At 38.4% G+C, this 27,431-nt stretch overlaps 1 protein-coding gene across 1 annotated transcript in view; it reads right to left on the bottom strand.

Annotated features, from left to right (window-relative positions):
* The window catches only part of TTBK2 (tau tubulin kinase 2), a 124,935-nt gene that overhangs the window by 24,724 nt on the left and 72,780 nt on the right, over nucleotides 1–27,431 (bottom strand). The window contains 3 exon segments of the mRNA XM_030318393.1: nucleotides 437–648; nucleotides 11,426–11,642; nucleotides 19,500–19,657. Of these exon segments, the coding sequence (XP_030174253.1) occupies nucleotides 437–648; nucleotides 11,426–11,642; nucleotides 19,500–19,657 (587 nt within the window).

Below are 27,431 nucleotides of genomic sequence, written 5' to 3'. Positions count from 1 at the left end.
TTGTATATAAATTACTTGTTTCCCTCCTTCACGAACTCCCCTTCTTCTTGCACAATACCTTCTTTATCTTGTGCACTCCAACTCTACATTGCATCTTCTTACTCCAATAAATGAGATCCCTTCCAAACAAGGTAAGTTCAAAATGTTTTTAACTTGTACCTAGTTTTATGAAATTACCAGTTCCCACTGCTCAACTTGCAAAGCCAAAAGCTGTGTTATAAGAACTTGTAACAATATTATAAGACAATTCACATTAAGAATCACAATGATAATAAAAACACGGAAGGAGATGAGAGCTTAATCAAATCAGTACTACAAAAATGCAAACATTTCTTATTTGAAAGACTTTACATTATAGAAATTAATAATGATGATGTTGAGGATAACTATAGCATCTTTCTTAGTAGCTTTAAAGAAAAGAAAAACTATTTCATACCAGGTCTCAAGAAACTTGTCAGTATCTGGCTTTGGCTCCAGTGTTAGACGTTTTTCCAGCTCAAAGCTGTGGATAGAACGTAACTTCCGCACCAATGGAACATCTCTGTCTGGCTGAGTAATCTCTGAGCGGACACGAATCGGTGAACCAAGGCTTGGAGCATTCAGAATACCATTTACTTGACCATGGCTGTTCTCTTCCTCTGTAGCAGCCTAGACAAAATATAAAAGAAAATAATGAAAAACATTCAGGTGACTATGTATAGGAATCACTGACGTCTTTCAAAATAATATAAACAAATGCTTGCGATGTGTTTTCAGGAATCAGGATATTTTGGATAGTTGACATCACTAAACACTTGTCTATTAACCCTTTATAAAATGAATATTCTTGGGGCGCCTGGGTGGCGCAGTCGGTTAAGCGTCCGACTTCAGCCAGGTCACGATCTCGCGGTCCGTGAGTTCGAGCCCCGCGTCAGGCTCTGGGCTGATGGCTCGGAGCCTGGAGCCTGTTTCTGATTCTGTGTCTCCGTCTCTCTCTGCCCCTCCCCCGTTCATGCTCTGTCTCGCTCTGTCCCAAAAATAAATAAAAAACGTTGAAAAAAAAATTAAAAAAAAAAAATGAATATTCTTAATTTATTCTCAGTTTCAGTATTATTTTAGTTTTTTATGTTTTTGGTACAAAAATAAACAGTCTAAAAATGTTTAACCACCTTAGCTTTTTGTATGATATCTTACAAGATGCTTGCAGGTCTCCATTCCACTAAAGTAAAAATAAAACCTGGAAAGGACATTTTCTTCGAGCCACAGGTGGTCTCACAAGAGGTAGGAGAGGCTGCCAAGCATGAATATCCCCTGTTGCTCCTTCTCTAAAAACCAAATGAAAAACCAAACAACAATAAGAAAACTTGGAGCTAGAACAATAAAGAGCTGAGTAGAGCAGCAGGTTGAATATGACACAGCTCAGAGTAGTGGGGCTGCCTAAGGACAGATGCCCACAGCAGCACACTTGCCAAGGAAATTAAGCTTGACCCCAGTAGTAGGGTAACAGAGGTAGGTCTGGTATGTTTAAAGATGCCCAACTGGTCTGCTGGCTACCAGCAGAAGCAGAAGACAATCTTCTCCGAAGTAAGTCTTCTTCTGAAGTAAGGTCTACAGGACTGCCATCAATTATTAATCAAACACATGGGAAGGAATGCCACCACGACTAACAGAAATAATAATAATTTTTAGAAAAATATTTAAAACTCCCAAAGACATCAGATATTAAACTTGTTAAAATACAGGATATATAGAGGGGAGAGTTAAGATGGTGGAGAAGTAGGGGACCCTGGGCTTTCTTTGTCCCTAAACACAGCTGTATTGAGGTCAGATTTTTTGGAACACCCAGGAAATAGATCTGCAGAGCAACAGAAGGATCTCCACAGTTGGAGGGAAACAGCTTGGTAGATGTGAGGTGCATGGATGTGAATTGGGGAAGAGAAACACAGTGGAGCCACAGACAAGAGGGAACAATTTCTGTGCAGAGACAAAAGGGAGGGAAAGAGAGAAGGGTTAAGAAAGTGCAACATCAAGTTAGCACAAGAGGAAAACCTCTTTGGACCATGAACTGGGGAGCGAGAAATACTGAGCATCCCAGTTTTGTTTTGCAAACAGCTTTTGGAGCTCTCACTCCAAGGTTTTGGAAGTATGTGTCTTTCTCCTGAGTGGAGCTGTGGACACACTCCTGGGGAGAAGGGAGCTGGCCCTGGAGGGCATACTGTAGTGTAGACATCTCCAGGGTACACTGGAAGAGAACAGTCCCCTTCCTGGAGTACTCCTGGAAGAGGGTTTATTGCCTCACCAAGGACAAAAGACCCTGCAGGTGACGGCCAAACCCTTTCATCAGCAGGGTGGAAAGGCTCTACTCTGGAGGAGGGGAGTGGATCTGCACTATGCCAGGTCCTTTAAGATTTGGGGTTTTGAATCCCAACTGTGCACCAAGGAGAAGGTGCAGGATACTTGTGGCTCGGGGCAAGGTGACTGCCCTCACTATTCTGTAAGGGCTACTCAACAGTGGTGGTTGGGATCCCCAGTCTGGGGATCAAAGCCTGGGGTGATGCCATTTTTTCCCCCAACGCAACACAGTGGGACTTCAGAGAGGAGCACAGTGGCCCCCAGTGGAGTTGGGACCTGCTTACACCATACTCTGCCCCTCCATGCCTGGCAGCTGCTTATCTACTGGAAGCAAGATGGAATCTGAGCTAATGCAGCCAGCCTTTCCTCCAGACCAGCACAGCCAAGCACCCCTCAAGCACCAAAGACAACTCATTTTTAGTTTTTTTCTCCTTTTCTCTTTTTTCTTTTGGAATCAGGCTCATAGTTTCTGGTTTACTTTTTGTCATTTCCTTTTATCTTTTTTTTTTTTTTTGAATCAGGCTTTTTAATTTTCTTTTTCCTTCTTTCCCTTTTTCTTCTGCTCCCCCCCCCCTTTCTTTTTCTGTGCAATCAGCTTTATAGTTTTTTGTTCCCTCTCTTTTTCTCTTTTTATGGGATCAGCCTTCCCCCTCCCCCCCCCCCCCCCCCCTTTCCTTTTTTCCTAGGGTTACTTCAACAAAAAAATCAAAGCACACCTGATTGAAGTTCCATACACTCCACCACTACAAGCAAGGAGGAGCTTTGTAAAGGACTGACCAGTGGGAAAGAGCAGCCAAAATGCAACAGCAGAGGGCACACAGCATACACCAGAAACACTTCCTGGAGTGACAGGCCCTGGACAGGGTATGACCCCTTTTTAATACAGTAGTATTCTCAGGTGTAGGAAATATAACAAGCTTTTAAAACATGCAAAGGACAGAAACTTAGCCAAAATGACAAGATGAAGGAATTCTCCCCAAAAGAAAGGTCAAGAAGAAATCACAGCCAGGGACCGGCTCAAAACAGATATAAGCAATATATCTGAACAAGAATTTAGAACAACAGTCATAACTACTATCTGGGCTTGAAAAAGGCACAGAAGACACCAGAGAAACCCTTGCTGCAGAGACCAAACCTAAGAACTAGTCAGGATGAATTAAAAAATGCTATAACTGAACTGCAAAATAAACTAGATACAGGGACAGCAAGAATTAAAGAAGCAGAGAATAGGTGAAACAGAAGAAAAAATTATGGAAAATCATGAAACTGACAAAAAAAAGGAAAGAAAATTACTAGATGACAAGGGGAGGCTTAGAAAACTAACTGATTACAAGAAACGAAACAATATTCATATCAAAGGAGTCCCAGAAAAAGAAAAGCGAGGAAAAGGGGAGAAGGTTTATTTGAACAAATTATAGCAGAGAACTTCCCTAATCTGGGGAAGGAAACAGGCATCCAAGTCCAAGAGGCACAGAGAACTCACTTCAAAGTCAACAAAAACAGGTCAACATCACAATGTATCATAGTGAAATTTGCAAAATACAAGGATAAAGAGAAAATTCTGAAAGTAGCTATGGACAAAATGTCCTAGCCTACAAGGGTAGAAACATAAGGTTAGCAGCAGACCTGTCCACTGAAACTTAGCAGGCCAGAAGGGAGTGGCAGGACATATTCAATCTGCTGAACAGGAAAAATATGCAGTCAAGAATCTTTTATCCAGCAAGGCTGTCATTCAGAATAAAAGGAGAGAAAAAGACTTTCCCAGACAAACAAAAAAACTAAAGCGTGTGACCACTAAACCATTTCTGCAAGAAATTTTAAGGGGGACTCTCTGAGGGGGAAAAAAAGGACCAAAGCAGCTAAGACTACAAAGGACCAGAGAATATCATCAGAAACACCAAATTGACAGATATCACAATGGCACTAAATTCATCTTTCAATAATCATTCTGAATATAAATGAAATGCTCCAATCAAAAGACATAGGGTATCAGAATGGATTAAAAAACAAGATCCATCTATATTCTGCCTACAATAGACTCATTTTAGACCATACGACACCCACAGACTGAAAGTGAGGGGATGGAGAACATCTATCATACTAATGGAGGTCAAAAGGAACCAGGAGTAGTCATGTATCAGACAAACTAGATTTTAAAACAAGGACTGTAACAAGAGATGAAGAAGAGCATTATGTCATAATTAGGGGTCTATACATCATGAAGATCCAACAATTGTAAATATTTAATGCCCCTAAGAGCACCCACATATATAAGTTGATTAATCACAAACATAAAAAAAACTCATTAATAATAATACCATAACACTAGGAGACTTTAATACCCCACTTGCAACAGACAGATCATCTAAGCAGAAAATCAACAAGGAAACAATGGCTTTGAATGACATACTGGACCAGATGGGCTTAATAGATATATTCAGAACATTTCATCCTAAAGTAGCAGAATACACATTCTTCTCAAGTGCACATGGAACATTTTCCAGAATAGATCACATGCTGGGTCACAAATCAGCCCTCAAGAGGTACAAAAAGGTCCATATCATACCATGCATATTTTCAGATCACAACACTATGAAACTTGAAATGAACCACAAGAAAAAATTTGGAAAGCCCTCAAATACATGGAGGTTAAAGAACATCCTACTGAAGAAAGAATGGGTTAACCAGGAAATTAAAGAAGAAATTAAAAAATACATGAAAGCAAATGAAAACACAATAGTCCAAACCCTTTCAGATGCAGCAAAGGCAGTCCTAAGAGGAAAATACATTGCAATTTAGGCCTATCTCAAGAAGTAAGAATAGTCCCAAATACACAATCTAAACTTACACCTAAAGGAGCTAGAAAATGAGCAGCAAATAAAGCCCAAAGCCAGCAGAAGAAGGGAAATAATAAAGATTAGAGCAGAAATAAACGATATAGAAACAAACAAACAAACAAAAACCCCAGTAGAACAGTGTCTACCCCTGTAGGTTAAGGTCCATTTGTCCCTACCTGTTTTCAGAAAAACAGTAGAACACATCAATGAATCTAAGAGCTGGTTTTTTGCAAGAATAAAAATTGATAAACCCCTAGCTAGACTTATAAAAAAAAAAGAGAGAGAGAGAGAAAGAGAGAGAGAGAGAGAGGATCCAAATAGATAAAATCATGAAGGAAAGAGGAGAGATCATGGGACACTTGGGAGGCTCAACTGGATAAGCATCCAACTTCAGCTGAGGTCATGATCTCATGGTTCGCAAGTTTGAGCCCCATCCTGGTGTCTCTGCTGTCAGCACGGAGCCCGCTTTGGATCCTCTGTCCTCCTTCCATTCTGCCCCTCCCTGGCTTGTGCATGTGTGCACTCTCTCTCAAAAAAACTAAATAAACATTAAAAAAAAATAAAGAAAGAGATCACAACCAACACCACAGAAATATAAACAATTATAAAAGAATACTATGAAAAATTATATGCCAACAAACTGGACAATCTGGAAGAAATGTACAAATTCCTAGACACTCACACACTACCAAAACTCAAACAGGAAAAAATAGAAAATTTGAAGAGGCCCATAAGCAAAGAAAATTGAATCAGTTATCAAAAATCTCCGAACAAAGTCCTGGGCCAGATGGCTTCCCAGGGAAATTCTACCAGACATTTAAAGAAGAGTTAATAACGGGCGCCTGGGTGGCTCAGTCGGTTAAGCGGCCGACTTCGGCTCAGGTCATGTCTCGCAGTCCGTGAGTTCGAGCCCCGCATCGGGCTCTGTGCTGACAGCTCAGAGCCTGGAGCCTGTTTCAGATTCTCTGTCTCCCTCTCTCTGACCCTCCCCCGTTCATGCTTTGTCTCTCTCTGTCTCAAAAATAAATAAATGTTAAAAAAAAATTAAAAAAAAAAAGAAGAGTTAATACCCATTCTTCTAAACTAATCCTAAATATAGAAATGGAAAGAAAGCTTCCAAACTCATTCTATGAAGCCAGCATTACCTTGATTCCAAAACCAGACAAAGACCCACTAAAAAGGAGAATTACAGGCCAATATCCCTAATGAACCTAGATGCAAAAATTCTCAATAAGATAAATGTACTAGCAAATCAAATTCAACAGTACATTAGAAGAATTATTAACCATGATTAATTGGGACTTATTCCTGGGCTGCAAGGCTGGTTCAATATGCTATGCAACATTTACAAAACAAAGGATAAGAACCATATGATCCTTTATAGGTGCAGAAAAAGCATCTGGCAAAATCCAGCATCCTTTCTTGATAAAGACCATCAAGAAAGCAGAGATAGAAGGAACATACATCAACATCATAAAAGCCACATATGAAGCTAATACCATCCTTAATGGGGAAAAACTGAGAGCTTTACTCCTAAAGTCAGAAACACGACAGAGATGTACACTCTCACCACTGTTGTTCAACATAGTACTAGAAGTCCTAGCCTCAGCAATCAGACAACAAAAAGAAATAAACAGCATCCAAACTGGCAAAGAAGAAGTCAAAACTCACTCTTCGCAGATAACATGATACTCTACATGGAAAATGCCAAAGACTCCACCAAAAAATTGCTAGAACTGATACATGAATTCAGCAAAGTCACAGGATATAAAATCAACTGGTTGCATTTCTATACACCAATAATGAAGCAACAGAAAGAGAAATCAAGGAATTGATCCCATTTACAATTGCACCAAAAACCATAAAGTACCTAGGAATAAGCCTAACCAAAGAGGTAAAAGATCTGTACACCGAAAACTACACAAAGCTTATGAAAGAAATTGAAGACACAAAGAAAGGAAAAAAGATTCCATGTTCATGGATTTAAAGAACAAATATTGTTAAAATGTCTATACTACCCAAAGCAATCTAACACTCAATGTAATTCCTATCAAAATAACACCAGCATTCTTCACAGAGCTAGAACAAACAATCCCAAAATTTGTCTGGAACCAGAGAAGACCCCAAATAGCCAGAGCAATCCTGAAAAAGAAAACCAAAGCTAGAGGCATCACAATTGCAGACTTCAAGATGTATTACAAAGCGGTAATCTAGACAGTATGGTACTGGCACAAAAACAGACACATAGATCAATGCAACAGAATACAGAACCCGGAAATTGACCCACAAATGTAAGGCCAACCTATCTTGAACAAAGGAGGAAAGAGTATCCAAAGAAAAAAGACAGTCTCTTCAGCACATGGTGCTGGGAAAACTGGAAAGCGACATGCAGAAGAATGAAACTGGACCACTTTCTTACACCATACAGAAAAATAAATTCAACATGAATGAAAGACCTAACTGTGAGACAGGAAACCATCAAAATCCTACAGGAGAAAATAGGAAGCAACCTCTTTGACCTAGGCTACAGCAACTTCTTGACTATGTCTCCAGGGGAGAGGGAAATAAAAGCAAAAATGAACTACTGGCACCTCATCAAGATAAAAACCTTCTGTATAATGAAGGAAACAATCAATAAAACTAAAAGGCAACCAGTGGGATGGGAGGAGATGTTTGCAAATGACATATTGGATAAAAAGTTAGTATCCAAAATCTATGAAGAACTTACCAAACTCAACACTCAAAAAACAAATAACCCAGTAAAGAAATGGGCAGAAGACATGAATAGACACATATCTATTGTGTCTATTTGGACACAGATGTCCAAAGAAGACATCCAGGTGGCCAACAGACACATGAAAAGATGCTCAAAATCACTCATCATCAGGGAAATACAAATCAAAACCACAAGGAGATACCACCCCTCACACCTGTCAGAATGGCTAAAATTAACAACTCAGGCAACAACAGATGTTGACAAGGATGCAGAGAAAGGGGAACCCTCTTGCACTGTTGGTGGGAATGCAAACTGGTGCAGACACTCTGGAAAACAGTATGGAGGGGTTCCTCAAAAAATTACAAATAGAACTACCCTATGACCCAGAAATTGCACTAGTAGGTATTTATCCAAAGGATACAAAAATGCTGATTTGAAGGGCACATGCACCCCAGTGTTTACAGCAGCACTATCAACAATAGCCAAATTATGGAAAGAGTACAAACATCCACTGACTGATGAATGGATAAGAAGATGGAAAGAACCCAAATGTCCACTGAGTGATGAATGGATACAGAAGATGTGGTGTATATATACAATGAAATACTATTTGGTGCTCAAAAAGAATGAAATCTTGCAATTTTCAAGAACATGGATGAAACTAGAGTACATTACGCTAAGCAAAATAAATTAGAGAAATTATTTCACTCATATGTGTAATTTGAGAAACTTAACAGATGAACATAGGGGATGGGAAGAAAAAATGAGATAAAAACAGAAAGGGAGGCAAACCATAAGAGACTCTTAAATACAGGGGCGCCTGGGTGGCGCAGTCGGTTAAGCGTCCGACTTCAGCCAGGTCACGATCTCGCGGTCCGTGAGTTCGAGCCCCGCGTCGGGCTCTGGGCTGATGGCTCAGAGCCTGGAGCCTGTTTCCGATTCTGTGTCTCCCTCTCTCTCTGCCCCTCGCCCGTTCATGCTCTGTCTCTCTCTGTCCCAAAAATAAATAAACGTTGAAAAAAAAAAAAAAAAATTTAAAAAAAAAAAAAAAAAAAAAAAAAAAAAAGGAGACTCTTAAATACAAAGAACTGAGGGTTGCTGGAGGGGAGGTGGGTAGGTGGATGGGCTAAATGGGTGATGGGCATAAAAGAGGGCACTTGTCTGAATGAAAACTGGTTGTCGTATGAAAGTGATGAATCACGGGGTTCTATTCCTGAAACCAACAGCACAGTGTATGTTAATTAACTTGAATTTAAATAAATTAATTTTTAAAAAAGAAACAGGATATATAACAGTTATACCTAAAATGTTTAAATAAATAAAGGTCATTATCACAAATATCAACAAGGGATTATTTGGAATTTTAGCTGATGAATTTAATATTAAATATTCAATCAACAAGTTAAACATCAAATTAACCAGGAAAAGCCAAAGTTTTTAATCATTGAACTAGAAGACATAGCAAAAGAAATTACCTAGAATGAAGCACAACAAGATAAGGAGAAGGAAAATATGAAAAAAGATGTTAAGAGATTATGAATGAAGCACAACAAGGAGAAGGAAAATATGAAAAAAGATGTTAAGAGATTATGTAACAGAATAAAAAGGCATAATATATGTTTAATCGGAGTCCCAGAATGAGAGAACAGAGAGAATGAATTAGTGGCAATATTTTGCTAGGGAATGGCTGTACATCTCTTAGAAATGATACAAAATTATGAATCAAAGACTCAGAAAACAAGACATCCCAACCAGGATAAATAAAAAGAAATATAAGCCTAGACACACTGTAGTTAAAATGTACAACACCAAAGACAAAGAGAAAAGCTAAAAAGTTGCCAGGGAGCAAAGACGGGGGAGAGGGAATGGATCATGTAACAAAGAAAAAAAAAATCCAGAATAACAGACTTTTGAAATTCAATACAGAAGCCAGAGGAAAAATAACTGTCAATCAGAAACTTTGAAGCTAGCATAAACTCTCTTTAAAAATTGAGGCTAGGGGCGCCTGGGTGGCTCAGTCGGTTAAGCGGCCCACTTTGGCTCAGGTCATGATCTCACGGTCCGTGAGTTCGAGCCCCGCATCAGGCTCTGTGCTGACAGCTCAGAGCCTGGAGCCTATTTCTGATTCTGTGTCTCCCTCTCTCTCTGATCCTCCCCTGTTCATGCTCTGTCTCTCTCTGTCTCAAAAATAAATAAAACGTTAAAAAAAAAATTGAGGCTAAAATAAATACATTAACAACTAAGTAAAAATTGAAAGTCTTTCCAAAAGATCTGAACTAAAGGAACTTCTAATGGAAATACTTCAGAAAGAAAGAAGGTGAGTCCAGGACTTCCAAAAATGTAAGGAAATGGTAAATATCTTTGAAAAATCCACATAAACACTACAGCTATAAAAGAACAGTAACACTAATAATCTAATGTGAGTAATGTTTTTGGAAAGGAAAGAATTAAAAAATAGAAGAGAACTAAATACAGATTAAATAGTGACAATGGGTGAAAAAAATTACAGTAAGTATGTTCTATGTCAAATGCCATTTCATACTCTCATATACACAGATACCCCTGTGGGCTGGCAACTAAGAATGTCACTAGAGATTTTTATTTTATTATTTTTTTTTACCATTTCTTTATTTTTTGAGAGAGAGAGAGACAGATGGGGGATGTCCCCCAGATGTCTCTTGTCCCACAGACAGGCCAAGCTCCTCACAACTGATCATGGAAAATTCTTTTCAAGATATACTTCATAAAGCATGACTAGCCAATTTTCTATCAGTTATGTTAATAGGTATGAGCCCAAAGTCTCATTTCACACCTATACATTTAACTTCTATTCCAAATAAACCTTTATAAAAACATAAGAAGCACCAGAAACTAACTGGTTCATAATTCACTGCCCCTCCATTCCCATTAATCTTCATTTTATCTTCTATGAACTGGAAAGGACAAGGAACAGTAAAAGCAAAAAGAAATTTGGGGATAATATGCCCCAAGATTATTAAAAATTAACGATTTAATTCAGAAATCTGTATCTCTCCCCATATGTACAAGTAGTCCTGCTTACAATCCTAAGGAAGAAAAAATCATGTTGATTATTCAACATCCACTATGTCACCTCGTGATCAGTTCAATGTTTTCCATTCCCAACCCTCATTTCCCCACCTCCACTTGAGGCAATTTTCAGAATGGGTACTCCTAGTTCCCTAGGTCCACACTAAAGAAGGGGCCCAGAGTTTTGTCATATTATTTAGAAAGACTATTACTTCTTTTCTATAGATGTCTCCTCTTTTAGTCTCTGTGTCTGGTTATTTTTTAAAAATCCCTTCATCTTTTTCACAAAATACAAGATGAAGATTAATGTTTAGCATCTATACCTGAGTGCTATGGGCAAAATTAGCCAAGATGTTGCAATTACAAATATATAAATCACTAGCAATACAATGTTCTACTTCTCAAAGTTAAGAATCATGATACTTAGCTACATTAACAGAAGAAAAACATTAAGCACATAGAAAGATATTCTTCCTATACAAGAAATACTAACCTTACAAATCCCAAGCTTTATCTTGTTCCGGTTGGCATCCATCTCTTCCCAGACATCCTTCTCCTGGGGACGTGGGTGCCCCAAAGATCCAGGCAATTTATCTGGTGACACACCAACAGGGATGCCATTCTCCCCATCACTAAGCTGTTCATCTGGAAACACCTCATCTGTATTTTCTCGAAGCAAGTCTCCTGGGATGGGAGTGGCATTGGCAATTCTAAAAATGTGGAGTGAAAAAAAGGTAGAACTTAAAAACACCAGAATCAAAAGTTACTCTAAGATTATCCTACATTTTGTTTCTGGACTTAAATCATCAAGTCTATACATGAGTAAAAGAGTAATACAAAACAAAACCAAAAACCTCAGAAACTTAGGTCATGCCAATTGTACAAAATAAAACTGCTTCTGATCAGTAGAATTTTCAGGCTGATCTAAAAAAAGAAATGTTAACAATAACTCACTGATTCAACAATTATTGCTCTATTTTCTAATAAGTCCCTGTCAATTGTAGATTTTCTATTCTTTACCCATTTTTTTCATTTAGGGAATAACAAAAACTATAAGCAGAAAAATATTAAGTGTCATAACGATATAAGCAGGTATGTGATCACTTGTATTTTTTAAATAGTGTAAAATGTACCTAGCCTTCTGCATTTACAGACTTTTTACTAAGTATCTACTATATGGAAGGCTCTAGGGAAATGAGAAAGGAAATTCTTGCCCTCTGGGTGAAACTAGAAATTCTTTAATTATACAGTTCTGCATGAACTGACCATGAACAAAATTTAAAAAATATTGACACCTGTCAATATATTTCTTTCTAAGTAATTTCATGTCCTATTTATATGGCTGGTCATCTCTCCCTTAGACCACTGGCCCATGAGGGGGCTTTTCTAGTTCTTAGTTATCACTCATTAAGTGTTCAGATCCTTGTATGCTCTTATGTTCTAGAACTATGCTCTGTATACTAGTTTGTATTTTATTTTTATTTGTTTGGTTTTTTTTTTTTTTTTTTTTTGTAGGCTTCACACCTAGCACAGAACCCAATGTGGGTCTTGAATTCATGACCCTAAGTTCAAGACCTGAGCTGAGATCAAGAGTCAGATGCTTAACCAACTGTGCCACCCAGGTGCCCAGTTTGTTTTGTTTTTAAATATTGCCGACTGAACACAATATTTACCACACAGTGAAACCTTTTCTTAGAAGTGATCTGGAATGTCTAAAAATAGAAAAAACAGTCTTCACTAGACTAAATATACTGACACATACAATCAATATGAGTGGCAAAATAGGCATCTTCTTAGTGAACCACTCCAAGGGTGACAACGCTCTGGCCCAGGTATTGTCAATATGAAATGCTGTGAGAACAAAGATCAGTCATTTTTCAGGGACTTGTTCTACCTAAGTTGACCTTCGCTACCACCTCTCCCTACTAGGGCCAATAGGAGAAGATGAATCTCTTTATCAATATGTTATAGGTATGTAATTAGAAAAGCACTGATAATAGCTCTCAGGAAAAAAATAGCTCTCAGGCCTGTAAAGTGGTTCTTATAGTTCTGACATTGGGAACACATTGAAAAAGGTAGTTTGGCCTAAAATAGTTCATATTAAGGGATTTATGATAAAAATAAAGTTCAAAAGTAAATAAAGTTCATAAAGCTCATAAACTGGCTACTAAAACATTTTTCAGATATAAGTTCAATATACTGATTGATGCTAGACATTACAACAGACACTAACATATATGTGCTACATGGCAATCCAAATGTTTATTAAAAGAATTCCCTGTATTCTCAAGGACAGAGAATGGCAAAAGAATCAATATTTGAATTCAGGAAGGTCGGTCTACTAGCCCCACAATTTTTTCCCATTTTAAATCTCTCAGTTTTCTTCCAATCCTTTCTTCCCTATGCCTAGCTACTATTCCACAGCTTCTTTCCAACCCCCCAACTCCTTGGCATTTCCTTCTCCACTCCTGAGGAAACAAAGTACATCTCCACCTACAAACTGCTTCTAATTTTATTCTATCCCAGTTTCCCTCTTCTCTCATATGCTGCGGTCTAATTCCACACACTTCAAGGGGCTCTCACATCTTCCCCACACGGGCTCTCCTGCACATGACTTAGGTTCCTCTCTACATTTATTCCCCATTTTTAACCCTTACATAATTCTATTTTCTTCATTCTCCTATAGCTCTGATCCAAATCCAGAGTTTGTGATACGGAAAGAAATTCCTTCCCAGAAAAATCATATTTCATTCAGGAGTTGAATGAATGCAAAAGTATATGTAAGAGTATTATTAGCACATTAGCACATTGTGTGTGTTTGTGTTTGTGGACAAGGTATAAATTATAGAAACATTAAGGAAAAAAAAGTAAGGACATGTATGGAAGAATTGGACAGATGTCAAGAAAAGTACTAAGAACAGACATCCTTTTCACACTTCCTTCCCCATAATCTAAGGCAGGCATTAGCCAACTAGGGCTGTGGGCCAAATCTGGCCAGCTCACCTATTTTTGTAAGTCAAGTGTATGGCATGGGTCATGCTCATTCATTTACATATTGTTTGTGGCTACTTTAGCACTATAATGGCAGTGGTAGTGGCGACAGAGACAGCACAGCTCACAGATATTTATCTGGCCTTAATAGATAAGGTGTGCTGAAAAATCAGTATTTTAATTCAGAGGTCAGCAAATTCAGTCACTTCTTAACAGGCCAGATAAATGGTAGGCTTGTAGGCACAATACTTTTCAGGCAAGATTCACTGATGGATGCTAAAACTTGTGGGAGAAAGTACAATGAAAAACAAGTTTTGGGGTGCCTGGATGACTGGGTTGATTGAGCGTTCAACTTCAGCTCAGGTCATGATCTCACAGTTCATGAGTTTGAGCCCTACATCAGGTTCGCTGCTGTCAGTATGGAGCCCACTTCAGACCCTCTGTACTCCTCCCTCTCTGCCCTTTCCCTGCCGGCATTCTCTCTCTTAAAAAAAATTTTTTTTAAAAATAAAATAAATTTTAAAAAAAGTTTATTTGAATGGTCTCAAAACATCTTCCCATAAAATAATTACTTACAAAGGGAAAAATAGTAACTTCACAGTGGAAAAATCTAACATCACCCTAACCAGATTAACAACATTAATACCACCAGTAATAAGACATACTGACATCATGTACCTCCTTACTTAATACCCATAATTTCCCTCTGATCTTAGCTTTAAATGTAAAAAATGAGTAGTCTGATAGGGTTCTAAGTTTCCAGGAGGAAGGGCCTTTGACATTTTTGTTTTTTGTTGGAAATTTCTGGTTCTAATGCAGTGTGATCAGGCAGTATAATATTTCTGCTTTATGGAACTATAAAGCATATAAGGTTTCTTGATGACCTAATAACTGATCAATTTTTATTAATGTTCCAGGGGCATTTGAGCAGAAGGCACGATCTCTATCTTCAGGATGTAGAGCTAAAAAAAATATGCAAGAAGATCTCCAATTACTCGTGTTGTTTCTAGCTATGCCTCCCTGAATCTCTTCTAGTTGTTGCTTCCTAAAGGTGACTGCTGGGATTCTGGAGACTAAATATTATGTATTTATTATGTCCCATTTGTGAATTGCAGCATTAAGCATTAAAAAAAGCATTTCATTTTTTTATCTTTTTTTTTTTTTTTTTTTTTTTTTTTTTTTGCTTTTTTTTGCTTGAATTTTAGACTCTCTGATATCAGGATCATTATTCTCTTCTTAGGGCTCCCATTTTTTGGGTTTTTCTTTGTTCATCCTTTCTGAAATATTTTTTAGGTCTCTTGTACATAGCATATGTATTTAGCTATGTAAACCAAACTGAAAATCTTTTCATAGAGGAGTTAAGCCCATGCATATTTATTGCTATGATTGGTATGTTTGGCCTCAACTCTGTCATAGTATTTTATAATTATATGTATTTTGTTATATCTCTTTCTCTACAAGATGAATCTTCTTTGTACTCTCATTTAGCCTCTTTCTTTTTCTTTCTTTCTCTTTCTTTCTTTCTTTCTTTCTTTCTTTCTTTCTTTCTTTCTTTCTTTCTTTCTGTTTTTGGGGGTATTTTAAGTTTGCCTATAAAGAAGTTTATTTATTTTGAGAGAGAGAGAGAGAGAGAGAGAGAGAGAGAGAGAATATGCATGCACAAGCAGGGGAGGGACAAGGGAGAGGGAGAGAGAGAATCCCAAGCAGGTCCCACATGGTCAGTGCATAGCCCATTGAGGGGCTTGATCTCATGAACTGTGATATCATGACCTAAGCCAAAATCAAGAGTTAGACTCTTGAACGACTGAGCCACTCAGGCACCCCTTGCCTTTTTGTTCTAATGGTGTACTCTGGACATACACCTTTTTAAATGCTCTTAGTCCCCTGTTTTCTCATTTTATCTTGCTATAGAGTTTCTTGGTTTTAACCAGTATTGTTTTGTTTTCCTCCATTAGGGACTCTAACTTAATCGATAATGAATGCTATTCCTCCTCTGTCAGCATTCCATTTTCACTACTCTCTCTCCAGCCATTTTAAATGATTATCTTATTTTCATTCCTTTAGGGCTTCCCTCCCCCACCCCCGACTTTATATCAATGCCCCTTATTAAATTTTCATTTGAATCTACTCTCCTTTATGCTCTTTATAATTTTTTTCACTTTTTCATTTTTTAAGTTTATTTTGAGAGAGAGAGAGAGAGAGAGAGAGAGCGCCAGCACACATATGGGAGGGGCAGAGAGAGAGGGACAGAAAGAGAATCCCAAGCAGGCTCTGCACTGCCAGCTTGAGCCCAATGCAGGGCTCGAATTCACAAAACATATTATCATGACCTGAGCTGAGACCAAGTGTCAGATGCTTAATCGACTGAGCCACCCAGGCACCCCTAATTTTTCACTTCTAAGACATCTTTTTTTCTTCCATTCAGTTCAGTCAACTCTCATTTCTTCCTTTCTCTCTCTTCTCCTTTTCCTTTTTCTCCCATCTTCCTCTACTTTGTGGTCTATTTCTGTTCTTAGTTTTTAAATTTCTGATTCAAGGTGATTATCCCTATCTTCAAATGCACAAGTATATTTACTTCCATTTGGGGTTTATCTTAGAGTTTTCTTCTTCTTCGTGGTTGATTCTCTGAAAGGAAATTTCCTTAGTATGAATTAGATTTTCTCTTCTGATTTTTTTTCAGTAAGACTTAATGGACCTTGGAAATCTTTTTCTTGTTCATTTTTGCGGTAGTGAAGTAGTTCATTAGATTTGTAGTTTGTTTGGTGCCCTCTTCTGTCAATATAACAAAGTCCAAACACATTAGTGGATTTTTACTTGTTTTTATGGTCAGAGAGATACAGTATCCTGATTTTATAGTTCTCCTTTTTGTAGGTAAATTTTATTTCCCCTTTTGCCCTTCTGCAATTATTGATGTACTGCCTTCAGCTTGAAATTCATCCCTTTTGCCTGTTCTGTGAAAGTGGATCTGAGCCCTTGAAATATTTTCCTTTGCCAGCTGGCACTGGGGCTTGTGTCAGAGGGCACTGAAGAGACACTGCAAGAGGAAAGTGTTCTGTCAGAGCTCCAGTGTGCAGCTTGGCAAGTCTCTCCAGTGTGTATGGCTCTCCCCAGCACAAGGATCCTGCCACGCCTCAGCATCTTCAGCACCTGTTTCCTGCAGCACAAAGAGGTCAGCAACCAACAGCTTCCCTGAGAAATAGCAGTTTTATGGCACAGTGTCTCTGGTGAGACACACCAGCAAATAGTTTTCTCTGACACCCCAGAGAACAGATTTCCATCAAGTTCCAGAGGGCAGATTTTCAGCAAATTCTACCAGGCATCAGAGTGACTTCCTGGCCATCCAGTGAGCACCCAGTGAGCAATCCAACAAGGTCAGGAACTCAGCCCTGGAGTCAGAGCTGGTGGAGCTCTTCCTTGGATGCTTCATCTTAGTCTTTTTTTTTTTTTAAATTTTTTTTTTTTTTCAACGTTTATTTATTTTTGGGACAGAGAGAGACAGAGCATGAACGGGGGAGGGGCAGAGAGAGAGGGAGACACAGAATCGGAAGCAGGCTCCAGGCTCTGAGCCATCAGCCCAGAGCCCGACGCGGGGCTCGAACTCACGGACCGCGAGATCGTGACCTGGCTGAAGTCGGACGCTTAACCGACTGCGCCACCCAGGCGCCCCCATCTTAGTCTTAACAGTAGGAGCTACACTTTGTATTTGCTAGCACCGTATTTCTACTTCTTACTAGTCTATGCCACATTGTTCCAATTTTGTATTATAGGTAATGACTCCTTGTATCATCCTTCCCTGTTCAAATTACTATGTAGTTTCTCTCTGCTGATTGGACCCTTCACCACTCAACTGATAAAAGGCACTTCTCCTTTCTGTTTTGTCTCTTTTCTTCTTTCTTTCTGTCTTTCTTTCTTCTCTCCCTCACTCCCCCCTCTTTCTTCCTTCCTTCTTCTTTCTTTCTTCCTTCCTTCCTTCTTCCCTCCCTCCCTCCTACTCTTTCTTTCTTTCTTTCTTTCTTTCTTTCTTTCAGAAGCTATGTATTTTGAATCATAGCTTTTTTTTTTTTTTTTTTTACCTCCTGGTAGTTCATGACCTGATCTACCTAGACACTTTCTAATAATTTCATTTGTAAGACAGGTTCAGTTTTTCTGGTGTTGGTTTAAGATCGACCTTAAGTCCCATTGCTAATCCTCCCCCCAGTTATTAGTGATCTGCCTTTATAAAGCCTGGGGGGCAGGGTTGAGTGAAGTAGGAACATAAGAGAGTTGGTGGTTTTTTGTTTCTCTCTACTTATTTTGGAGTTTAGGCTAGGCATCCTTTGTCTTCAAATTATGTTGAGGACATGGTTTTTGTGTAGTTTTATTTTTTCTTTCTTGTTATTATGTCTTATTTTAGGAGGAAACATTGAGAGATGGGAACTTAAACTGTCTTCACTGACTTCAGCTACCATGAAGCCCTATCACCTGGATTTTTGCAAGTTTGAGACTTATCTACTTCTAACAACAATCAAAGGAGGAGGACAAAGGCACTAAAACAAGAATCAAAATTTCTAGACAGGTTCTAGCTCTGTTGCTAATATTTACCTACAGTTGGATGATTGATTCACTCAGTGTTAGGATTATTTCCTCTATTGTAAAAGGGAGTGGCTGGACTAGGGCAGTGGGTTCTAAACTCAGAGAAGCAAGAGAAACATTCTGTGCCTTGGACATTTTGATTCGGTAAGTCTGGGGTGGCTCCAACAAATGGGTACTTTAAACAAACATCTGTGATGATTCTAATGTAGACAGTCAGGGTGCCCCACTTAAGAACTCTCAGACTAGCTAATCAAAGATATCATCTCCAGTTATGTAAGTCCATGTAAGCTCTTCTGATTCAATAAGCTCTGGTGATCCCATCTTTCAATATAAAATCAAAAACAATGGATTAGTTTATCACAATTAGCTCCATTTATATGATGATTTTTCCCTACTTACTTTTTTCATTGTTAACTAAATAGTTTAAAGCAACCAGAGCAGGTAAAAATGGGTCAGGAAAAAAAAAAGGACAACCCTGCCCCCCAATTTTAAAAATAACAAACAAAACCAACTGTATTTAATGCATGTAAGGGAGAAAACAAACAAAACCAAGATGATGGCAATACACCATAACCTGTTCCTAAAACACTTTGTAAATTAAATCACCTTCTTAGAGCAACAAGCTACATGTTTTGTTCACACTAAACTTAAGCATAGTATAGTTAGGTATAATTGTGGTTCATTCTTTCCAGGCTCCTATATATTCTTTAGAACTAAAATCAAACAATTCCTTCTCATTGTGAGGAATACCCATTGTAAATCTGACATCAACAAGCCATACCAGCTCAAAGCTCCCATTTCACAGTATGACCTATAAACACTTTCTAAGAAAAGTAAATCTGAACAGACATATGTAAGAGCAATATTAATTCAAGGAAAACCATAGGCTTTCTCATATGTCTTAGCATTTTGTCATCTGAAGGAACCTGGATGAAATAAAAGACATTTCTGCTAACACAGTGCACGCAAGAAAGCCACTGGTAAATAATCTGTTTAGGACATACCCAATTGCTGCAGGGGTCAAACGGGTGTGCAGTTGAGGGGTGGCAGAAGTAGTGGTGGTTGTTAGGGAACCATCAGTTCCAGTCTTCTCCCAGTCAAAAGGATCACTCTCAATTACTCCAAAGGTCTTGATGCTGTTGTCAAACACGGATGTCAGAAGCTAAACCATAAAGAAAAACACTAGAGTAAGCTAACAATAAACATCATTGCTTTATTCCTTGAGAAAGCTGCCAGACTCACAATTGGTTTTGTAGTAGGATTTAAAAAAAATAAAACAAAACAAAACAAAGAACAATCGTACAAATGGGGGAATTTGAATAAGGACTATATGTTGATGATGATATTGAATTAATACTGATTTTTCTCAATTGGGTTACCAGTTTATAGTTATGCAGGAGAATGTCTTTGTTTTTAGAAGATACATAATGAAGTGTCTTATCTAAAACCTACTTTCAGATGGTTTGGCAAAAGAATATTTGTGTTGTATGTATATACATGTGTATTCAGTTTCAATCATCAAGGTGATCATTTTTTTTGTCAAACGGGCATTTTTATATGGTTTGATGTAAGTGAAGAGTGTTAACAGTTGGTATATCTAGGTATACAGAAGTTGATTGTACTTCCTTACAATTTTTGGGGGGGGCTGAAAAATTATTCAGCTGTATGTAGGTGCATATACACAAATTATCACAAAGAAATCTGCCTCTTTATTTGGTTTATATTATATATTTCAATTTTTTGTCTTCATTTGTTCAAGATCTAATTTTCTTTTTTTTAAATTTTTTTTAGTAGGCTCCACACCAAACATGGAGCTCATGGTGGGGTTTGAAATCACCACCCTGAGTTCAAGACCTGACCTGAGATCAGGAGTTGGATGCTTGCCTGACTGAACCACCCAGGTGCCCCAAGATTTTATTGTTAAGTAATCTCTAAACCTAACATGGGGCTCAAACTCACAACCCCAAGATGAAGAGTTGCATGCTCTACTGACTGAGCTAGCCAGGCACCCCTCATTTTTTTGTCTTTAAATTCTAAAACTCTGATGTGACGTGGATAAAGATCTCACTCACAAAGATCATCTTTTATGAGAGTTTGAGGATTGGGATACTGAAAGTTTCAGGGAGGAATAGGGTATATAGATACAAATTTGACAGTCAGCATATAGATATGAAAAGGTATTATTTAAAGTCACTGAACTGGATGATATCATCTAAGGAGAGTAGGTATCAAGAGGTCAAAGGGCAAAGGCCTAGGGCACTCCAACATTTGGTTGGAAAGAAGACTCGGCAAAGGAAACCAAGAAGGAGTGGTCAATGAGATAGGAGAATCAAGTGTGTGCTGTTTTTGATACCCAGTGAAGAAAACATCTCAACAAGGTGACCAAATGCTATCAATGGTATATTTATAGCTATTTCTGATTATTTGATTGGTTTCTCTCTTTCACCCAAACTGTAAGCTCCAAGAGGTTGGTGCATGTCTGATCACAGTATCTAACACAATACTTTTTATATAACAGCAGTGTTGTGATTTGTAAGTTATAAGTTTGGTCAATCACATGACCAGAATATATTTCTTATGTATATTTGGTCTTTGTCCATAGTTTCCGGCACACAGCTCCCAAAACCTTGAAATTTCCTGAAAGAAAAGAGCAATAGGAGCATCTTTTGATATAATAATATTTGATCTATAGTCCTCAGTTCCTGAAATCACTTTAGAGCCATAAACATGAAATGACTATTTTGTTATTCATAACAAGCCCCTTCCCACCACAACTGGGTTTTTGTTAATGAGGTAACTTTTGGAAAGCTCCTCTGGATAAGGGCTGGCAACAATGTGATTAGAGACTTGTAACTTTCAGTCCCATCCCCTGGCCTCCAGGAAACAAGAGAGGGGCTAGAAGATGAATCAATCAACAATGGTAAATCATTTAATCAATCATGCCTATATAATGAAGTCTCTATAAAAACTAAAAAGGATGTGGTTTGGAGAGCTCTTGGGTTGGTAAACATAATGGAGGTGCCGAGAGAGTGGTGCCCGCAGAGAGGGCATGGAGGCTCCACACCTTTTCCCCATAGCTTGCCCTATGCATCTCTTCCATCTGGCTCTTTCAAAGTTAAATCCTTTGTAACAAACCAGTAATCTAGTGAGAAAACTGGTTTCCCAAGGCCTGTGAGCCACTCTAACAAATTAACCAGGCCCAAGGAAGAGGTTGTGGGAACCTTTGGTTTATAGTCATAGGTCAGTCAGAAGTACAGGTGACAACCAGGACTTGCGAATGGCATCTGAAGTGGAGGGCGGTCTTCTGGGACTGAGTCCTTAACCTGTGGAATCTGATGCCATCTATCTCTGGGTAGATAGTGTCAAAATGAGTTGAATTGTAGGACACCCAGCTGGTGCCAGAGAACTATCAGGCTGAGGCGGCGGGGGGTAGGGAGAGAAACCCATGTTGGAATTACGAGTCCAGAACCTTTAAATAGTTACTCTCAAAACATTTCAAGAACAAGTATTTGTGATAATATTAACTAAAAGATTCATATAACGCTACCTTTCATTTAAATCCCAAGGAAAAAATAACACATGTAGAAAAGGAAACTAAATAGATAAAAGGAACTGGAAACGGCATGGCTATAAGACCTCAGAAATTTGATTTTGGTCATATTTTTGTTGACTTAACTTACCTATGTTATAGCTTAGACTTCCCCAAATTGTCAGAGTTAGAGGGCTACAGAAAACCCAGAAGGAAGATGGATTGAGACCCAGCATATGGGAACAGAAATGGCACACCTTGGACTACTCTCTTGACTTTGGAAATAGAGGTTCTCACAGAGCGAGCTGCATGCCTCCTGAAAATGGAGTCCCTGTCCCTGAGGCAGTACCCGCCTTGCTGTGTGAGCACTCAGACAGCCACTGCCACACTGCTACAGCCCGTACCGGGCTGCCAAGGAACGATCCTAAGCAGTTTTTATGCCAGATGTCCTTTTATCATGGAATTATTTTCTTACATTTATCAGAGTATAAACGTATGCAGCATATGCCTTTGGGCCTCAGATAAAAAAGTCTGTTACTAAGATGGTGACACCAGAGACCCAGCAGCAGAAGGCAGAAGGATGGAAGGTACAGCACAGAACAAATAGACCTTCCCTGACCCTCTAATTTATGGGAGGTTCCCCCTTGTTATTCTCCAGCTCAATCTCTTATTTTTTTGCTTCCTAACAGCCCATCTAGGCCTTCTGAAAAATTTAACTCCAATGACATCAGACTCAGGGGAATCTTAAAACAGCAAGAGGCAAGCCTGCTGCATTCTGATGCAACCTCTGCTTAAACAGTCCCATTCCTAAACCTGGGAAGTATATTAACAAGATTAGTAAGAAATGTGGTCAGCTTTGGATTTCCTATCATATACTCTGATTTTAGCAATGCTGTGGCACTGTATGAACTGGCTGATATATACATTTTAGTTTTAGGTTCACCAACAGTGTGGATATTTATGGGTTTTATTGGTCTTCTCAACTTGCTAAACAATGCTTCACATCACTGGAACACTCTAATAAAAATAGTTTTGTGGTCTTTTGTCAGGATCACATGATTCCATTAATTACTGACAAGAATTTCTAATAATTCTTCATATAACTCTGTAGTTCTTTCACTGCATTTTTATTAACCAGTCATGTTAGTATTTGTTTTACAGTGGCTGCTGTGTTTGTGGCCACCTCTCCAAAGAAGTCAAGATGGTAAAAAACAGGGCTTTTTGGAATGAGTCAGAAATTGGGTTCAGACACCACTTCCAGTACCACTACTGGAAACCACCAGATTTCCCAGGCAACAGGTCTAAAGTAAGTCTCCATAAAATGGGGATAATAACCCTACCCATGTATTGCTATGGCATTGTTAGGTGTCATTCCCATGACAATAATGTGCAAAGGCACCAAGAGTTCTTTTATTTTTTAATTTTTTTTTTTTTGAGAGAGAGTGAGTGAGTGGCGGGGAGGGGCAGAGGGAGATACAGAGAATCTTAAGCAGGCTCCATGCTCAGTGCAGAGCCTGATGTGGGGTTTGATCCCACAACCCTGGAATCATGACCTGAGTCAAAATCAAGAGTCGGACACTCAACTGACTGAGACACCCAGGCGCCCCCCACCCCAAGGGTTCTTCTTTATCCAATCTGATGCTATGTTAGTTTCCCATTAACTAGTAACTGTGTCACCTACATGTGGAGTCTTGTGGTGGAATTCAAGGCTAAGATTTTCCTATTTACTCCTCAGAGATATTTTCCTTTCTCAAAATACTTTAAAAAGGATTATTTAAATTACGTGGTGGTCACAATAGGGTTGAGTGTTTTTAATCATTATGTACATTTCTGAAAATGTTGGCCCAGCATTTTTTCTTTAATCTGAAATAATTAAAGATTAATAGTAAATTACAATAATAGTACAGAGAAATCCCCTTCACCCAGTGTGCTCCAATAATAACACCTTAAATAGCTAGAGTGCAATATCCAAACCAGGAAAATTACATGGGTACAATCCACAGAGCTTATCAAATTTCACATTTTACATGCACTCACATGTGTGTGTGTATTTGTACATGTATAAAACTAGAGAATTTTATCATCTGAAGAGATTCATATCCCAGCATCTTTTTCTTAGAGTTGCTATCCTCTTTCAGAATTTAATTTATCCTCTTTCAGATATTTGGGGGCACCTGGGTGGCTCAGATGGTTGAGCATCAGACTCTTGCTCTTGGCTCAGATCATGATCTCACAGTTGTGAGAAAGAGCTCCCATGTGGGCTTTGGGCTGAGCATGGAGTCTGCTTGGGAGTCTGTCTGTTTCTCTTCTCTCTCTCTCTCTCTCTCTCTCTCCCTCCCTCCCTCCCTCCCTCCCTCCCTCCCCCCCCCCCCCTGCCCTTCCCCTGCTCATGCTTTCTCTCTCTCAAAAAAAACCCCCATAATATTCATAATATGATCTCTGTTTCAATCATGGCTATAATTCTGATAGCTTCACTTAGTTTAACAGATAGAAAACAGCATTTATAGATTTCCTTAGTAGGTGATTGTGGGCAAACTAAGATTAAATTGAATTTTCCTAACATTTGCTGAAAACTTAGGTGCCAGGCACAGTGTGAGGATAGTGCAAGACAAAAAAAGAAGACATGGTTGTACCTCCAGGACTTAAAGCCAGCTGGGAAGATACACTTATACATAAATACTAAGCACTGATAAACTTGGACGTAGTTTCCCAAAATACTATAACTCTTTCCAAAAGCAAGTGCCAGCCATTATTCTAAGACATGCATAAAAGATTCCTGGTTAAGAGCAAAACAACTCTTCTCTCTAGGTCTGGACTAGATGGCTACTGGATGAGGTGTTGGCTATGTGCAACTTGTTAAGATGGAAATGTTTTCTGGCAAGAAATTCTGACTTTTAAGGGCTTACAAAGCAGAGACATTCAAAGTGAACATGGCTTTGTAAAACAGCATCATTTAACACTCTGATTACAAAATATATTCACTCCAGTCTTGGCTCAGAACATACAAGACATAATGTTTTTTGACCTTTGATGTAGCTACGGAAGCAGTCATGCTAAATACTAGGTGTTTTTTTGGGGTTTTTTTTTTGTTTTTTGCTTGTTGATAGAAGATTTCATTATTGTTTTTAACCACAATGGTTGTCCAATGAGGAATTTAAAATTTTGAAAGAACAGTAATTAAACTCATATTCCCAAACAGATACCAAACTGTAAAATTAACCATGTGGACAGCATTAGTTCACAAAGTGTTCAGATTCAAAGCAGAGTAATTTTTCTCAAAATGAAGTCCATAGGAGGACTCTGTGAGGGAAGCAAGAGACAGAAGATGCAGTCAGACCTTTTTGGAACCTGATGTGACATTGATACTAGTCATGAGAACATACCAGGCACACCAAAATCTTTTCCCCAATTATCTTTCTCCTTTCCACCTGTCCTCTGCTCCCACTCACTGCTTATGAGAGATCAGAGAGCCAGAAAGAACCAAAAGAAAATATTTTGCCTGCTCTCTCTCTTCCAAAAGTAGTAAAATTATTATATTTTGTTTTGTTATTAGATGACAAAAACACAGAGAAGCTCCTAGGAGAATGTCCAAATGAAAAACATGAGAATAAGAATATGTTAATTTAAAGTAATTATAAACAGGGGTGCCTTGCTGGCTCAGCTGGTTCAGCAACCAACTTCAGTTCAGGTCATGATCTCATGGTCTGTAGGTTTAAGCCCCACATCGGGCTCTGTGCTGGCAGCTTGGGGCCTGGAGCCTGCTTCGGAATCTGTGTGTGTGTCTCTCTCTCTCTCTGCCTTTCCCCCACTTGTATTCTGTCTCTCTCTCAAAAAATAAACATTAAAAAAATTTAAAAATTAAATAAAATAATTATAAATCTAACTTTCAAACTTAAGCTAGTGAATACAATAGTTTTCTTTAGATTATAGACATAACTTAAGTGCTGAATGTGATCAAAATTATTTTCCTTGCTCAACTTTTATACTCCCATGCAAACTCTATCAATAAAAAATTATTAGCACCTAAGATGAGAAAGTTGGAACATTTTCCAGCTCCTCCTGAATCTAGTATTACAGGTAGAATTTTATTACAAGTAGTATGAATTCTGTGCATTTCAGAAATACATATAAAATGTAACTATAAGAATATATTCCAAAGTGACTTGCATACAATGGATTTTCTCCATTTGTTACACAATCTATAGTTATTAATGCAAAAAGCCACACAGGAAAGAAGGTGACAAGTTGACCCACTCAACGTCTCTAAGTACTCAAGGCTATATATTGCCTCTCTGTTTTATATCTTGTTTATATGTTATACAAAAGCTGCCATTTCACACAGAAATAGCTACCACATACAAATAAGTTCACTATGCTGTTCAGAGTCTTTCAACTGGGCAACACTGATGAATGTAAAATTTTCATTAACAGTAAAGTCTATGTATTGTCCTTTGTATATGAAAATGATAAACTGATACACCATTTTTATAGTTACACCTCAGAGATATTGCAGATTGGGTTCTAGACCACCAGAATAAAGCAAATACCAGAATCAAGCAAATCAAGTGAATTTTTTGGCTTCCCAGTGCATATGAAAGTTATTTCTACTGTATTGTATACTATTAAGTGTACAATAGTATTATATCTAAAAAGAAAACAATGTACATGCCTTAATTAAAAATATTTATTGGAGGGTGCCTGGATGGCTCAGTCAGTTGAGCATCCGACTCTTGATTTTGGCTCAGGTCATGATACCAGGGTTGTGGGAATGAGCCCCATGTTGGGATACATGCTGAATGTGGAGCCTGCTTAAAATTCTCTCTCCCTCTGCCCCTCTCCCCTGCTTGTGCATGTGCTCTCTCTAAAATAAAGAATAAAATAAAATAAATTAAAAAAATTTTTTAAAAACAAAAATATTTCTATAAGATGCTAACTATCATCTGAGCTCTCAGCAAGTGAATCTTTTTGGTGGTAGAGGGTCTTGCCTTGATGTTGATAGCTGTTGACTACTCAGGGTGGTGGCTGCTGAACGTGGAGGTAGCTATAGCAATTTCTTTAAAAAAAAGTTTTTTTAAATGTTTATTTATTTTTGAGACAGAGAGAGACAGAGCATGAACAGGGGAGGGTCAGAGAGAGGGAGACACAGAATCTGAAACAGGCTCCAGGCTCTGAGCTGTCAGCACAGAGCCCAACTCGGGGCTCGAACTCATGGACCGCGAAATCATGACCTGAGCGGAAGTCAGCCGCTTAACCGACTGAGCCACCCAGGTGCCCCTATAGCAATTTCTTACATTAAGACAACAATGAAGTTTGCCACACTGATTGACTATTCCTTTTACAAGTGATCTCTCTGTTCCATGTGATACCTTTTTTTTAATGTTTATTATTTATTTATTTTTGAGAGAGA

This window comes from Lynx canadensis, chromosome B3 (genome assembly GCF_007474595.2).
Source record: "Lynx canadensis isolate LIC74 chromosome B3, mLynCan4.pri.v2, whole genome shotgun sequence".
In the NCBI taxonomy this organism is placed as follows: domain Eukaryota; kingdom Metazoa; phylum Chordata; class Mammalia; order Carnivora; family Felidae; genus Lynx; species Lynx canadensis.
This window is presented reverse-complemented; position numbering and strand designations above follow the sequence as displayed.